Here is a 14,223-nt window from a genome sequence, read left to right on the forward strand (position 1 = left end):
TCGATTGCGGAATTTAACAAAAAAAAAAAAATTTAATTTTTTTCACTATGGGTGTTTTTGGGAGTTGCTGACAGTATACTGACAGTAAAAAATTACCCAATCAGAATAAACATGCTGATGGATCAGCCAATCACAACATACTGACAGTATACTCACAGCAACTCTCGAAAACACCCTATATAAATATTAAAAAAAAATAAATTTTTTGTCTATAAAAAATATAATTTTTTATATGTATTAACAAAAATGAGATTTGCAAATTTTCAAAGTGCGAAACACTGTTAATTAAACTTTGTGTTTTAATACGTATTGGTTTCAGTTATTAATGGTAATGCAATGTAGATATTTATATTACCGGCGTGAAAATATATTATTATATGTAATTTACTTATGTAAATTTTCTATGTATGATTTCTATGTATGTGTAATTTGTGAATCTACGTTTAAAGATTAAAATGTAAAAACTTCTATTTTATTTTTAAAACAGATTTTTTTTTCTTTTAAATAAAGAATCAAATTTTCTTTGAATTTATTAGATCGAATTGTTTCAGATATTTAAATGTTTGTAAGAGGTTTAGGGCCAGTTTCACCAACTGAGTTCAAGCATTGAACGCGTTCATAGTAGAGGTTGAACGAGATCAAGTCTCCGCGCACGTTTCACCATCTACAAAACTACGTTCAACTCGGCTGAACTAAGTTCATTTCTTAAACGGTCGATTTTGGCGGTTTAAGAGAGTTGATCCATGTTTAATTTGCCGAACTCTTCCGAACCTAAGCACGAAGACTTCCGACCTGTCATTCCGCCTTTCGTTTTTGTTATTCTCTTGTGTACTTTTGTTTGTTATAATATTTTGGTGTGAAAAGTGCAGTGCAGTTCAGAAACAAATATATTTATATAAAAATGGCTGTCCGGAGATTGTTTGATGTAGCATTTGATTCGTCTAGTGATGAAGATAACGTTCCTGTGCGTCGACCAAGGTGGATTCGTGAGCGAAGTCAACATTTTGATGATTTTGACGATTTAGATTTTGAAACTCGATTTAGACTTTCCAAGGAGTCTGCTCTAGATGTTTTATCGCAAATAGAAGATAAATTGGAATTTCCAACTGACAGGTATTTATCCATAAAGTGTATGATAATTAATTCAAGCGGATAAATGAGGAAAATGAGGGAACTTGTTCCTAACCTAAAAATGTATTATTTTTTTATGAATAATTTTATTGATATTAGTGCGTATTTCTGTATAAATGTTTAATTGCAATTTTAAGCAAACTTTATTAGTTCTTCTTTAAAACGTATATTTTTTTCCAATTTCTGTTTTAACATTTACCATAAATTGCCATAAATTAATTCATTATAATGTTTGTAACAATTTTAAAGTATTTTTAGAATTTATATATTTACATATATATGTAAATTATTTACATTTTCCGTTATATCAGGAATCATGCTGTGTCTCCGATGAATCAATTACTGTGTGCTTTGCGATTCTATGCGACTGGTTCAGATCAGCTATCCGCAGCTGATTTTGGTGGCTTCAGTAAGTCTACGGCTCATAGAATTGTGCATCGAGTAAGTGGTGCAATAGCCTCTCTCTACAAAACACATATTGTATTTCCCGAAAGAAACAACGAGATAATGAGGACTCAAGCTGGATTTTATAGGATTGCAAGTTTCCCAAAAGTGATAGGCGCAATTGACTGTACCCACATCAAAATAAAATCTCCAGGTAAATTTTTATCAACTCACTAATAGTGGCTTATTTTAATAAAAAATAAATTCTTTACAACATTAACTTGTTGAACTTTCAAAAAAGTTTACTGTTTTCGAAATATAAGTATTTGTTTAGAAGAAAATGCAAAGAAATGTATTTTTGTTTTCTATAAACATCTATCTTTAAAATAAATTTTTTTTATTAATTGAATACTTCAACATTTTGCAGTGTGCTAATTTAAAAAAATTTTTTAACATGCTTCTGGAATTGTTTGTAATAGGTGGTCAGAATGCAGAAATATTTCGGAATCGCAAAGGATATTTTTCACTGAATGTTCAGGCGATTTGTAATTCGAATTTAGAATTCTTGGATATTGTGGCGAGGTGGCCTGGAAGTTCACATGACAGTACAATTTTTAACAACTGCTATCGCCGGGCCTTATTTGAGGAAGGAAGATTTGAAAATAGTGTGCTCGTTGGAGATTCTGGTTATGCATGTCGATCATACATGATGACCCCCTTGGATACTGCAAGAACTCCTCAGGAGCAATTATACAATGAGTCTCAAATACGAACAAGGAATCCAATTGAAAGGACATTTGGAATTTGGAAACGTCGATTTCCAGCAATGGCATTAGGAATGCAAGTTCATTGGGAGAAAACCTTTCCAATTATAGTTGCTACAGCTGTATTACACAATATCTTGAGGAGAGCAGGTGAAGGATTACCACGTGATGATCCAGACCTAAATATTCCTGCTCCGTGGGATGTGTTAATGCAACAGGGTGAGATGGGTAATCTCGTTCAAGCTGAAGGAGGAAGAAGGGTTCATCAAAACCACCAAGACAGACTAAATCTTGTAGAAAATTACTTTGGAAGGTATTATAAATTTTTTATATATATTTTTGTACTGCAAAAGGAAAAAATCTGTAGTAAAATATATAAATTTTTTCAGAATGGCAAGAAATAATGAAAGAGCACGATAATGTTAAACGTTATCGTAAATCCGTGCTTTTAAGGAGTACCGCAAGAATTGTACATAACATTTACGAACTTCCAAGTGATTGTAACATTAATCGAATTTAATTTGGATTTTCAAAATTTCATATGAAGCCCATAATATGAAATACTAATTGTAAATATAAAGAATATTTTTCTTATAATTTTGTGGCTAATAATAATAATTAAATAGTCATTCAACGGGTAATGTAAATTTAAGAACCGGATTATTAAATAAAATGCCATTTGATAACTTTTTCTATTGCTTTATTTATCACACAATTTAAGTCACAAAACGTTCACACCTTGGGTACACAAATTTTCGACAGGAAAATTTATTTTGGAGAAAAAGAAACAGATATAAAGTCTGTTTCTTTTACTCCAAACTGAATTCATTGACTATTCCATGTTTGGATCTAGCCATTCTATGTCCGACTTATCGCATTTTTCATACATCTCTGCATTCAGGATGCGAGTTTTCAATTTTTCCTGACATAAATGCTCTTGTAGGATCTGCATTTTAAGGCTGTGCTCCTCTTTTATGTGCAGCATATTCAACTCGTGTTGCTCCTCGGCGATTCTTAAGGTACTTTCTAAAGTTTTTATTTTAGCCTCATTCGTGGATGGATCAACTACTTTTTTCGGAAGCACCGGCCTCCTTCTGCTCATTCTTTCAGAAATGAACGACATTTTTTTTCCTGCTTCCGGTGTTGATAGTGTGGTTGATTGTGTGGTTTCCTCAGATGGTACATACTCTGAAACGTAAGCCAATTTTTTTAAAATTAGGTTTACCAGATTCGATATTATTGATTATAATAAAGATTATTTGTAAATTATACGATTTCTTTCCTTTTATTAATCTTACCATGATATTGCTTGTCATTTGTAGAATCAACTTTCAGAGCCTGGCTAATCGGTTGTCGTAGCATCTGGGGGGTGTATCGAGACCAATCCTTCACAGTTTCAGTCTGGAAACAAAGATTAGATATTATTTCTTGTCAAAAGTCAAACGTTTCATTTCATGACTATATTTTGTCATTACCTCTTCATCTTTTTCGCCATCTGCGTTGCTTTCTTGCATTTCATCATCTTCAAATGCAGATGGGTCCAATATTTCGGCATTAGACTTGACTACATAACATAAATTAATTTTTATAATTATTCATAATAAAATACAAAATATTTTTAATAAATCTATTTCTTTTTTTTTATCTATTTGTTTTTGTGAATAACGAGGTTAGGTTGAAAACTTACAAGGTGACGTTAAAAATGAAGAATCTCCATCATAGGTGTTGTTGAATCCTGAAGCTGTTGCTTGCAGCAAACCGAGAACTCTGTCACTTTCAGGATCTTCTTTAGGTTTATTAAAGGGACCACCACCTACATTGAAAAAAATTTTACTTTAGTATTTCCTGTAACTTTGAGGTTATTAAATATACATACATACATAAGCAAAATATTTATTACAAAAAACCCTGTGATTTCATGTTATTCTGCATTTAAACCATCCTAATAATTTTATGTAACATATTTTATTTTACATAAAAGTCAAATTAAAGAACAATTTTTATACTGTTTATACTTTCAGTACACTTTAGATTTAAATTAATTACAATTTTAATTATAAAACACATTCGTCTGAATCAAGTGTATATAATAAATAAAACAAAAACTTTCATTTTGCAAAAACACAAAGAAAGGTATTAATTATTATTAATGATATTAATTAATTTCCGAAACATATCAGTTTTTATTTCTTTTTAATTTATTCAGTATGTTTGTTTATATTCAGAAGTGTCAATTTCTATTGCAATTAGTAAACAAATCTAACGTGTAACTTTGAGGTTATGAAATGTACAAACCTGTTTTGAAGGTTTGCAGTTTTCTTTCTGCAGCATCTTTCTTGACTCTCTTTTTAATATTTTCCCACGACTGTTTGAGAAAACTAGCTTCTCGATGATGTATGCCCGATATCACATTAAATCTATCACATATCTTTCTCCATTCCTCTTTCTTCCTGTCTAAACTGACACCATCAGTTTTCCTACAATCTATTATATGACGATGATCCTGGATTATCGTCAGCAGAGCCTCTCGCTCGCTACTGAGCAAATTGGGCTCTCTAGTCCTGATTTTTTTATCCATTGGAACTTTAAAATTCATTATTTTAACAAAAAATATAATTATACAATGTTACACTGTATAAACACAAAACTGAATTCAGGCGGCAAAACGGCTAGGGAATGCTAGGAAGTATGGATTAACTAAACGCGATCACCTTAAACTACGATTAGACTGGTGAAACGTACGAGCGATCAACTCTGACGATCAAGAGATGAACTAGGTTAGTTGATCCGAGGTTAACCGACCGTTGGTGAAACTGGCCCTAACTCATACATTTTAGGGGAAAAGTTGTGAAACGATGATTGGTCCTTCCCCTATGCTAATAAAATGTTGGAAGTAGGGATAGAAAAGTGGGGGTTTTTTGCTTTGGGCCTTCATCACTGACACTCGAAAGATTTGTGAAATGTGAACCTGAACAGTATTATTTTAAACTTTCGGGGGTGAACAACTTTAGAAGAAAATCCGAGAAACCGTGTTTAGAAGCAAAAATGAAATTAGTTCCACGAAAAAGGATAATCCTCAAACAGAATCGATTGAAATTACTCCTATTACTGGTAACTATTCTTTTCATTTTTTTATTCAATTTATCTCTACATTTTATATTTTTATAATTACTTGTTGATAATGTTAACCGTCATTTTCTTTATAAAGTAAACACAAAAAAAAACTTTTGTTTCCATATTTAAAAGGCTGCGTCTAGTAGTCCGTCTAGACGGATGAATTTAAATTGTCCGTCTATAGACGGATAATATAAATTGTCCGTCTAGTGCCAGTATTTACTGGCACAGTAGACGGATGAAATATTTTTTGTTAAAACTGTCCGTCTACCCGTATATATTTATATAAATATACATACATATAAACATTCAGCGCGAAATTCAAACTCTTTAAAGTTTAAATCGAAATTTTTTTTCAAATGATATTACATACCATTAAATTTTGAAGTTATAAAGATGAAAAGTCATTTTTCTTAATTGACGTACTGATCGATTTTTTCAAAAAAACTACTTCCTTTTATGAAAATTTTAAGCCTAGTCTGATCGTGGGCAAACAATTTTTACAATATTTTCGTAATTTTTCAAAATTTTTTGAATATTTTAAAAATATTTTTGGTTTTTATACTACGTACTTTTATGTATTTTGATGCGCTGATTACGAAAATCTTAGTGACAATACCCGAAAATTTGATTTTTATGGTGAAAACCATAAAAAATGTCCTAAAGTTTATGGTTTTTTCCTTTATTGGGTAAAATATACAAAAAATTTAAAAAAATTCATAAGATATAAAAAAAGTATTTTAATAAGATCTATACCTTTTGTCGGGTAAGGATACTACTAAGATTTTCGTAATCAGCGAATCAAAATACCTAGTCTTAGTCCACGATCAGACTAGGCTTAAAATTTTCGTAAAAGGAAGTAATTTTTTTGAAAATTTTTGAAAAAAATCTATCACTACGTCAATTAAGAAAAATGACTTTTTATCTTTATAACTTCAAAATTTAATAGTAATATTATTTGAAAAAAATTTCCATTTTTTTTAAAGTACGTTTAAAAACATACATTTTGAAAAAAAACTTTTAAAATTGATGCATTTTTAAAGAAGTTATGAGCATTCAAAAATTAAAAGTCATGAAAATTCTGCAATTTTGAAAATTTCATAACTCAAAAATGGCTAGCTAAAAAAGATTTTTAAAAATATAAAAAAAAAATTTTAAAAGCTTCTATAGATTTTGAATTACAAAATAAGAAAAAAATTTGGTTTTTTGTTTTAAGTCAAAAACTGAAAAAGATTTTCTACCGGCCTTACACTTCTGCATAAAAAAGGGTTTTTGTAGATCGACTGTCTTTGCCGCAATTTTAATTGTTTTACCTTATGAAAATAATTTTTTAATGTATTAAAATTAAATTTTAATATGTACTTAAAAATAATATATAATTGATTTTTTAATTCTGTTCTTGAAAAAAAATCTTAAAAATGGGTCTGATTTTCGGTCTTTACAGTGGTCTAACCCCTTAATATTTTAATTAGTAAAATATTCAATTTAATGTATATAGTTTTGATTTTTTATAATAAAATTACCTTTAACGGTTAGCAGTAACTATTTCTTATAAATATTTATTTTTTTATTTTGAATCCAATTGGATGAGTTTTTTAAAGGCGCGTGGCAGGACCTTGTTAGTTGGATCGTGACTTATTATTAATAATTATTTTCTTAAGAGTAGACGGACAAATTTTAATCCATTTATTTCATCCGGATACTGTCTGATACTTTTAACAGTAATGCCAGTATAATAGACGGACAAAAATATTTATCCGTCTAGACGGACGACTAGCAGTAATTTCGTATCCGTCTAGACGGACGACTAGCCACTTCGTATTTAAAAATACATTTATAATAAAAAAATCTTTTATTCTCTATAAATTTAATTTTGTTTATTAGAAAAACGTATACCTTACATTGAAATGAATTTATTTACCTACCTATATGTATTATATTTACATTTTACATACATATTGACTACTCACTGTTAACCGGAATAATCATACATACAAAAACGTTTTAAAATTCAGGATTAGAGAAAAAAAATTTTTAACCTTCTGAAGAGTTTCTATAAGTTGGACGAAAAAATTTTTTATTTTTGACGCATCTATTATAGAAACTTAAAATCGTGGATTGACGGTACTTAAGTATATCACTGTTTGTTTTAAAAAAAATTAACATTTTTATTTTTTTTATATAATACGTATTTTTTCCGGTTAATAATATTAATGAACTACTATTTATGCATTTTTATTCATTGCATTGAAACGAATTAATTGATATTTTTCTTAGTTTATTAAACGTAATAAAGTGACATATTTTTTCTTACATGAAATTTATTAATAATTCAAATTATAAGGTTCAGGACGTTATTTTGTAACCTTTTTGCAACAAAAATATGACATATGTTACATTTTAACATATTAACTGATAATAAAAAATAACAACGTTGACAATTTTTATATTCGTTTTAAAAATTAATCTAAATGATATTATTTTAAAAAATAAGTGGCATTATAGTTTTCGAAGAAATGATTTATTTATGCGTGTTTGTCATTAAAATTTTCTGAATATTTATTTTTAGAATCGTCTCGTTTTAAAAGTAAAAATGTCAAAAAATTAAAAGTGACATTATATAAATATTATTTTTAAAAATAAATTGTTTTAGTTTCACTGCAAATGAACAATTATTTTTATTTTTTGTGAATGTTAATTTTATTATGTATAGAAATAAATATATTGTGAGTGAATTTTGTGTAGAAGAATTAATAAACAATATCAATATTTTTCCATCTTTACATTTAGTAAATATATTCTTTTAATTTATTATATGTATCGTAAATATTTATCTTTGCTTGTTATTATTTATAACATTTTTTTAATTTCTAAAAAAAAATTAATGGTGTTTTTATTATTTGTAAGTCATGTATAGGTATTTTTTAACTATATAAGGAATGATAATTTCATTCATAATTCCATTCACTACTTTCATGCGAAAATGGTACTTTTAGTATACTATCTGCAGATAAGGGAAAAAATTCTTCAGTCATCAGAGATTGTAATGCAAAAAAAAAAATTTTTAATCGATAGTGTCTCTTTGATAAAACTCACTTTTTAAGATTAATTTCAACTTTTTTGTTGCTTCTGTATAGGTACGTTATTTTCGAGCACATATTTGAAAAATTTGAGAAAAAAATGAACAAGTTTCATATACAGGGTGTTCCAAAAGTATGGAAACTTGCAAATATCTCGAAAAGTACGAATTTTTGTAAAATATGTTCAAGACAAAAGTTGTTCCAAACAAAAAGATGTACATTTTTGAAACCAAAAAATTGGGCCCGGAGCCCAATGTTGGGCCCTACAATCATTGATACTGAAAATTAGTGGTCTCATTTAAGAAAACCACTTTTTCCATTGAAGGGCCCAACATTGGGCTCCGGGCCCAATTTTTTAGTTTCAAAAATGTACATCTTTTTGTTTGGAACAACTTTTGTCTTGAACATTTTTTACAAACTCTCTAAATCTGAATTACTAAAAATGTTTACTAATTTAAATTAGTAACTCACTTTTTGCTTTAGAATTAGTTAAATTTTACTAATTGTTAGTAAAATTTAACTAATGATTAGTAAAATTTTACTAATTCAGAAGCAAAAAGGGAGTCACTAATTCAAATTAGTAAACATTTTTACTAATTCAGATTTACAGAGAAAATTCGTACTTTTCGAGATATTTGCAAGTTTCCATACTTTTGGAACACCCTGTATATCATAATTTTTAATTTATTAGTACAATAGATTAAAAAATTTTCCAAAAAGACACTTCCTTCGTTGAAGTTAAATTTCAAAAAATCATAACTTCCTTCATTTTCATCAAATAAAAAAATAAAAAAAATACGTATTTCCTTAATTTTCATATAGATTTCGAAAAAAAATGTTTCGGACAAAAAAAAATTTTGAATGAAAATTTCCCATGGAATGCCCCAAATGAATGTAAATAAAAAATACTTGCAAATTTAGATAAAAAAAATGTTTACTATAATTGAGTTATGTGTCCTTCTTTGATCCGGCTGTTCAATTATGTTAATAATTCTTCTATACACAAAATTCGCACATTACATTATAATTAAGTTACCGTACTATTCATCGAGGGGAAATTTACTCAGGTATAATTACGATTCTGGAAGTTAAATATTCTGACAACTGCTAATTTGGAAAGTTAAATATTTTGACAACTGGAGTTTCGTCAAGTTCAATATTCTGACAATTGGAATTTTGGAAGTTAAATATTATGATAAATTAGATATTTTGACAACTGGAGATTCGGGAAGTTAATTATTTGGACAAATAGAAATTTGCAAAGTTAAATATTCTGAAAAATGGAGCCCAAAAATGTTGGAATCAGTTAGCAGAAGATATAATAAAAAATATCGTAAATGGCTCAAAATATACACATGTTTTGAAGTTTAGGGGTGGTTTTTGGCTTTAGGGGTAGAGCCCAAAAATCGGGATGGCTGTTTTAAAATTCGTCCGTTATTTTAAATTTTTGAAAACGGACTGCAGATTCGTAATCAGCGACCTCGAAAACCCCCGACTAACGAGGTTTAAACGAATCCGATGAATTTTTTTAAAATTCGTCCGCCATATTGGATCCGCCATTTTGAATTTTTGAAAAAGGAATGCAGATTCGTAATCAGCGACCTCGAAAACCCCCCGAGTAACGAGGTTTAAAATAATCCGATGAATTTATTAATTGGAAACCTTGAAAATGTAAATTGCTGATATTAAAGGGGTTGGTTTTTGATGAAGGGGTGAGTTTTATAAATCGGGAATATTTTTTTTGAAGAGCCCAAAAAAAGCCCAAAAATATAGTGTATTTGATTTTTTTTAATTTTAAGTTTTTACATAGTGGAGGTGCTAGCTTGACGTAAGTGGGCAGCTCCACATAAAAATTAAATTTTTGGAAAAATTTAAAGAGCCTAAAATTTCTTAATAGGGCCCAAAAATAGCCCTAAAAAAGCCCAAAAATCTAGTGTAGTCCGATTTCTAAATTTTAATTGTGGAGGTGCTGGTTTGACGGACCTAGACAATACTGTGCCGGTAGCAGATTTAAAATTGGGTATGTTATATATGACATTTCTAAATAAAGAAAAATTTCATTTATGCATTTCTATACATTTTTAAATTTCAAGGACTGTATAGTATCCTCCACGAAGAAGGAAAAAGAAGAAAACTTGAAAAGAATTGAATAAGATACTTGAGCAATTCCATGGGATATGATCACAAGAATTTTTGATGATTGGAGCAATTTTATTGAAACCTTGTGAATATGCTTTCATTCTGTACAAATAAACGAACATATTCACAAGGGTTCAATAAAATTGCTCCAATCATCAAAAATTCTTGTGATCACATCCCATGGAATTGCTCACTCTCTAAATCTGAATCAGTCATATTTTACTGATTAGCAGTAGAAATCTACTAATTGTCATAGCGAGAATTGAGCAACTGACAATTAGTAGAAATTTACTGATTCAATTAGTAAAATATCAATTACTGATTGAATCAGTAATATAAATATATGGCGGCGGCCACAAAATCTACTGATTTAATAGTTAATTTTAAAGGTTATGTTATATACAAATTACTGATTTACATAAGTTATTTTCTATTGCTTGCATATTCACTAATTATATTAGTAAATTTCAAAAAATAACTGAAATTTCAGTTAAAATGAAAAGTACTGATTGAATTAGTAAAATTTCTACTGTTTCAGATTTAGAGAGCACCTGGCTAATGCACACTATCACCGTAGTCGGCCGACAAAGTTCCTAGTTATTAATAAATAATAACATGTATACTATTTTGTATTTTTTTTTCATTTATTATAACATCCGCAAATTTTAACCAATTGAGATGATTTTTTTAAAATTACTCGTAAAAAATGCTCTTTCATAAAAAAAATTATACAATTTAAATTGTTATTTCTTGAAAACTATATGAGATATACCATATTTTTCAAAATCTTAAAATTTTCAGGACATTGTAGAGAATGTTCATGAATTTTTTTTTAAAAAAATCGAAAATATACTTTTCAATTTATTTAAACAATTAAAATTTCATAATTTTTTAAAAATATTTTTTCTTAAAAGAGCATCTTTTTACGAGTAATTTAAAAAAAATCCATCTCCATTGGTTAAAATTTGCGAATGTTATAATAAATCAAAAAAAAAAAAAAATTACAAAAAATTTATATTTTCAATATTTTTAATTTTTTAAAAATACTTGGGATCTTAATTTAACCCTTAAAGGAACCCAAATTATCAATTTCATAAAAATTTAACAAAAATAAGTGAGATCGGTTGTCGTGGAGTCGCTCTGGTATACATTTTTATACGTACAGGAGATGTATGCAGGTGGAGACATTTAACATTGTAGTAAATTTTTTATTCTTGAAAAAAATTACTACTTTCTTAGGCAATGTTGAAGCTGCATACATCTCTCCTGTAATATATAGGTTAGTAAAATTAAACAGTTATAAAGTATTTCAAGTTATTGAGCTTTGAAAACAAAGCATTCCAAAGTTTGTCAATTGCAATATAAATATTGACACAATCTACTACTTGTATTATAATGCAAAAAATATTGCAAAGAACTCAAGATTCACACGTAAAAAATATTTGTTGGCCCTGAAAAGGGCCGATTGTTTGAGAGAGGATGTGAGCAGAAATTTAAGCTTTCTTTTCGGTCTTCTTGGGCAAAAGCACAGCTTGAATGTTGGGAAGAACACCACCTTGAGCGATGGTTACTCCAGAAAGAAGTTTGTTCAATTCCTCGTCATTCCTGATGGCAAGTTGGAGATGACGGGGGATGATTCTGGTCTTCTTGTTGTCGCGAGCGGCATTTCCTGCCAATTCCAAAACTTCGGCAGCCAAGTATTCCATTACTGCTGCGAGGTAGACTGGAGCTCCGGCACCAACTCGCTCAGCGTAGTTTCCCTTGCGCAAGAGACGATGGATACGACCAACTGGGAATTGAAGTCCAGCTCTGTTGGAACGAGTCTTTGACTTTCCCTTGACTTTGCCTCCTTTTCCACGTCCTGACATTTTTTCGATTTAGTTTAGTTAGCAACGAAACGAACAACTCAAAGGTTGGATGACTAATACAAAAATTTCAGTAAAATCGACTATTTATGCACTTCCATTAGGGTCCCCCACCACTATTCTTCTACCACAATACTGTGACAGGTGGGCATTTACAACGAGTGCACGAACCAATCACAATGTAGCATATCCACTGCGACAGAACATAAAAGAAACCCGGTTTGTGGGCCGAGCATCAATTCACTCCGTATTCTCATTGAGTTTACACGTGTTTGTCTCTGAATATCCAAAATGCCTCCTAAAGCAAGTGGAAAAGCTGTGAAAAAAGCCGGCAAGGCTCAAAAAAATATCACCAAGACTGACAAGAAAAAGAAGCGCAAGAGGAAGGAAAGCTATGCCATCTACATCTACAAGGTGTTGAAACAAGTTCATCCCGACACTGGAGTCTCCAGCAAGGCCATGAGCATCATGAACAGCTTCGTCAACGACATCTTTGAACGTATCGCTGCCGAATCTTCCCGCTTGGCCCACTACAACAAGAGGTCCACCATCACCTCCCGGGAAATCCAAACCGCTGTCAGGCTTCTCCTTCCTGGTGAACTTGCCAAACACGCCGTCTCTGAAGGCACCAAGGCTGTCACCAAGTACACCAGCTCCAAGTAAATCAATCTTGATCTCTCCGAAAACAATCGGCCCTTTTCAGGGCCAACAAATTTTTTTACGAAGGAATTAATTTTATCTTTAACATTTTAAGCCAATATAAGCAGTTTATTTATTTTTTCCATCATTATATTTTAAAATATAATACATTTTGTGCTAAATTGCTAACTATAAATTACTTTAATAATTGTCTCGCGGTGAAAAGCTATTTTTATCAAGGATTTCAGGTACTGTATAGGTATATTCGAGAACGAGTAACCTTTTTTAGTTTTCAAATGGGGTTTTTGAATTATTCTACCTTTTTACCCAAACAAAGAATATATAAATATTATTAAATATATAAACTTTAATAAAATAAAAAACATTCAGATAAGTTACTTAAAATAACAGGCGCTGAATATATATCTTAGAATTAAGAAATTTTTTGTATAACTTTAATGTACAACTCTCAATGATAAATAAATATGGTTTTCAAAGTCAAAGTCAGTAACCTTTTTTTATGTTGCAGGGCAAAAATACTTTTCTGTGTTTTATGACAACAATATATGCAGTTTATGCTTGAGTATCCTTGTTTTGGAAAAACCCCAAAAAACGTGAGAAAGAAGTAATACTCATGTATTTTAGTTATGGATTGTTATACACAAAACAGAATATGACGTTCATTATTTGCATACTCAGTGACTTTTCTATATATTTTCGGTACCGTGTCACGTCTGGTCAACACATGTTCAGTCTGCCCTACAACGGAAGAACACACATAAGCCACATTGTCGCTTTGGTCGAGTTCTGTATATAAACACTGCAGAAGAGCGACTGAAGCGACAATGTGGCTTATGTGTTTTCTTTCGTTGTAGGGCAGTAGTGTTCTATAGAGAAAAAATTTACAATCTTCTCAAGTAGATTTTTATGATCTTTAAAGGTTTCGATTTCAACTTGAATTCTTTAAAAGTGGTCATGGTTTTTACGAATATCTCGATAGTTTCATTTTAAGAAGAATAAAATATAGAGACAGTAAAATTAATTATTAAACAAATTCTTAACAAACTTTAATATTAAAATGTAGTACATTGATATATATCGTAATTG

At 29.8% G+C, this 14,223-nt stretch overlaps 4 protein-coding genes across 4 annotated transcripts; 2 read left to right on the plus strand and 2 right to left on the minus strand.

The window, feature by feature from the left end:
* The first annotated feature begins 730 nt into the window (after positions 1-730).
* Positions 731-2,969, plus strand: LOC127284126 (putative nuclease HARBI1). The gene is made up of 4 exons (XM_051309425.1): positions 731-1,113; positions 1,443-1,729; positions 1,995-2,592; positions 2,669-2,969. The coding sequence occupies exons 1-4, from the start codon at positions 902-904 to the stop codon at positions 2,697-2,699; spliced, it is 1,128 nt and encodes a 375-aa protein (XP_051165382.1). The 5' UTR covers positions 731-901; the 3' UTR covers positions 2,700-2,969.
* Positions 2,964-5,072, minus strand: LOC127284127 (uncharacterized). The gene is made up of 5 exons (XM_051309426.1): positions 4,575-5,072; positions 3,967-4,092; positions 3,755-3,843; positions 3,578-3,680; positions 2,964-3,467 (listed from the first exon to the last, which is right to left on the minus strand). The coding sequence occupies exons 1-5, from the start codon at positions 4,873-4,875 to the stop codon at positions 3,112-3,114; spliced, it is 975 nt and encodes a 324-aa protein (XP_051165383.1). The 5' UTR covers positions 4,876-5,072; the 3' UTR covers positions 2,964-3,111.
* Positions 5,073-12,099: 7,027 nt separating this feature from the next.
* Positions 12,100-12,487, minus strand: LOC127284135 (histone H2A). The gene has a single exon (XM_051309436.1). The coding sequence runs from the start codon at positions 12,478-12,480 to the stop codon at positions 12,106-12,108; it is 375 nt and encodes a 124-aa protein (XP_051165393.1). The 5' UTR covers positions 12,481-12,487; the 3' UTR covers positions 12,100-12,105.
* A 212-nt stretch (positions 12,488-12,699) lies between these two features.
* On the plus strand, positions 12,700-13,168 carry LOC127284139 (histone H2B). Its single transcript, XM_051309440.1, has one exon. The coding sequence runs from the start codon at positions 12,769-12,771 to the stop codon at positions 13,138-13,140; it is 372 nt and encodes a 123-aa protein (XP_051165397.1). The 5' UTR covers positions 12,700-12,768; the 3' UTR covers positions 13,141-13,168.
* The last annotated feature ends 1,055 nt before the right edge of the window (positions 13,169-14,223 follow it).

The sequence above is a fragment of the Leptopilina boulardi genome, unplaced genomic scaffold (assembly GCF_019393585.1).
Source record: "Leptopilina boulardi isolate dan_hultmark-lab unplaced genomic scaffold, ZJU_Lbou_2.1 LbouV2_318, whole genome shotgun sequence".
NCBI classification, from domain to species: domain Eukaryota; kingdom Metazoa; phylum Arthropoda; class Insecta; order Hymenoptera; family Figitidae; genus Leptopilina; species Leptopilina boulardi.

Coding starts and splice junctions, on each gene's coding strand:
- LOC127284127 (XM_051309426.1), bottom strand. CDS start 4,875: ATGAATTTTAAAGTTCCAATGGATAAAAAAATCAGGACTAGAGAGCCC. Junction 4,093..4,574: donor ACTGCAAACCTTCAAAACAG/GTTTGTACATTT, acceptor TTTTCAATGTAG/GTGGTGGTCCCTTTAATAAA. Junction 3,681..3,754: donor ATGGCGAAAAAGATGAAGAG/GTAATGACAAAA, acceptor CTTTGTTTCCAG/ACTGAAACTGTGAAGGATTG.
- LOC127284126 (XM_051309425.1), top strand. CDS start 902: ATGGCTGTCCGGAGATTGTTTGATGTAGCATTTGATTCGTCTAGTGAT. Junction 1,114..1,442: donor TTGGAATTTCCAACTGACAG/GTATTTATCCAT, acceptor CCGTTATATCAG/GAATCATGCTGTGTCTCCGA. Junction 1,730..1,994: donor CATCAAAATAAAATCTCCAG/GTAAATTTTTAT, acceptor TGTTTGTAATAG/GTGGTCAGAATGCAGAAATA.
- LOC127284139 (XM_051309440.1), top strand. CDS start 12,769: ATGCCTCCTAAAGCAAGTGGAAAAGCTGTGAAAAAAGCCGGCAAGGCT.
- LOC127284135 (XM_051309436.1), bottom strand. CDS start 12,480: ATGTCAGGACGTGGAAAAGGAGGCAAAGTCAAGGGAAAGTCAAAGACT.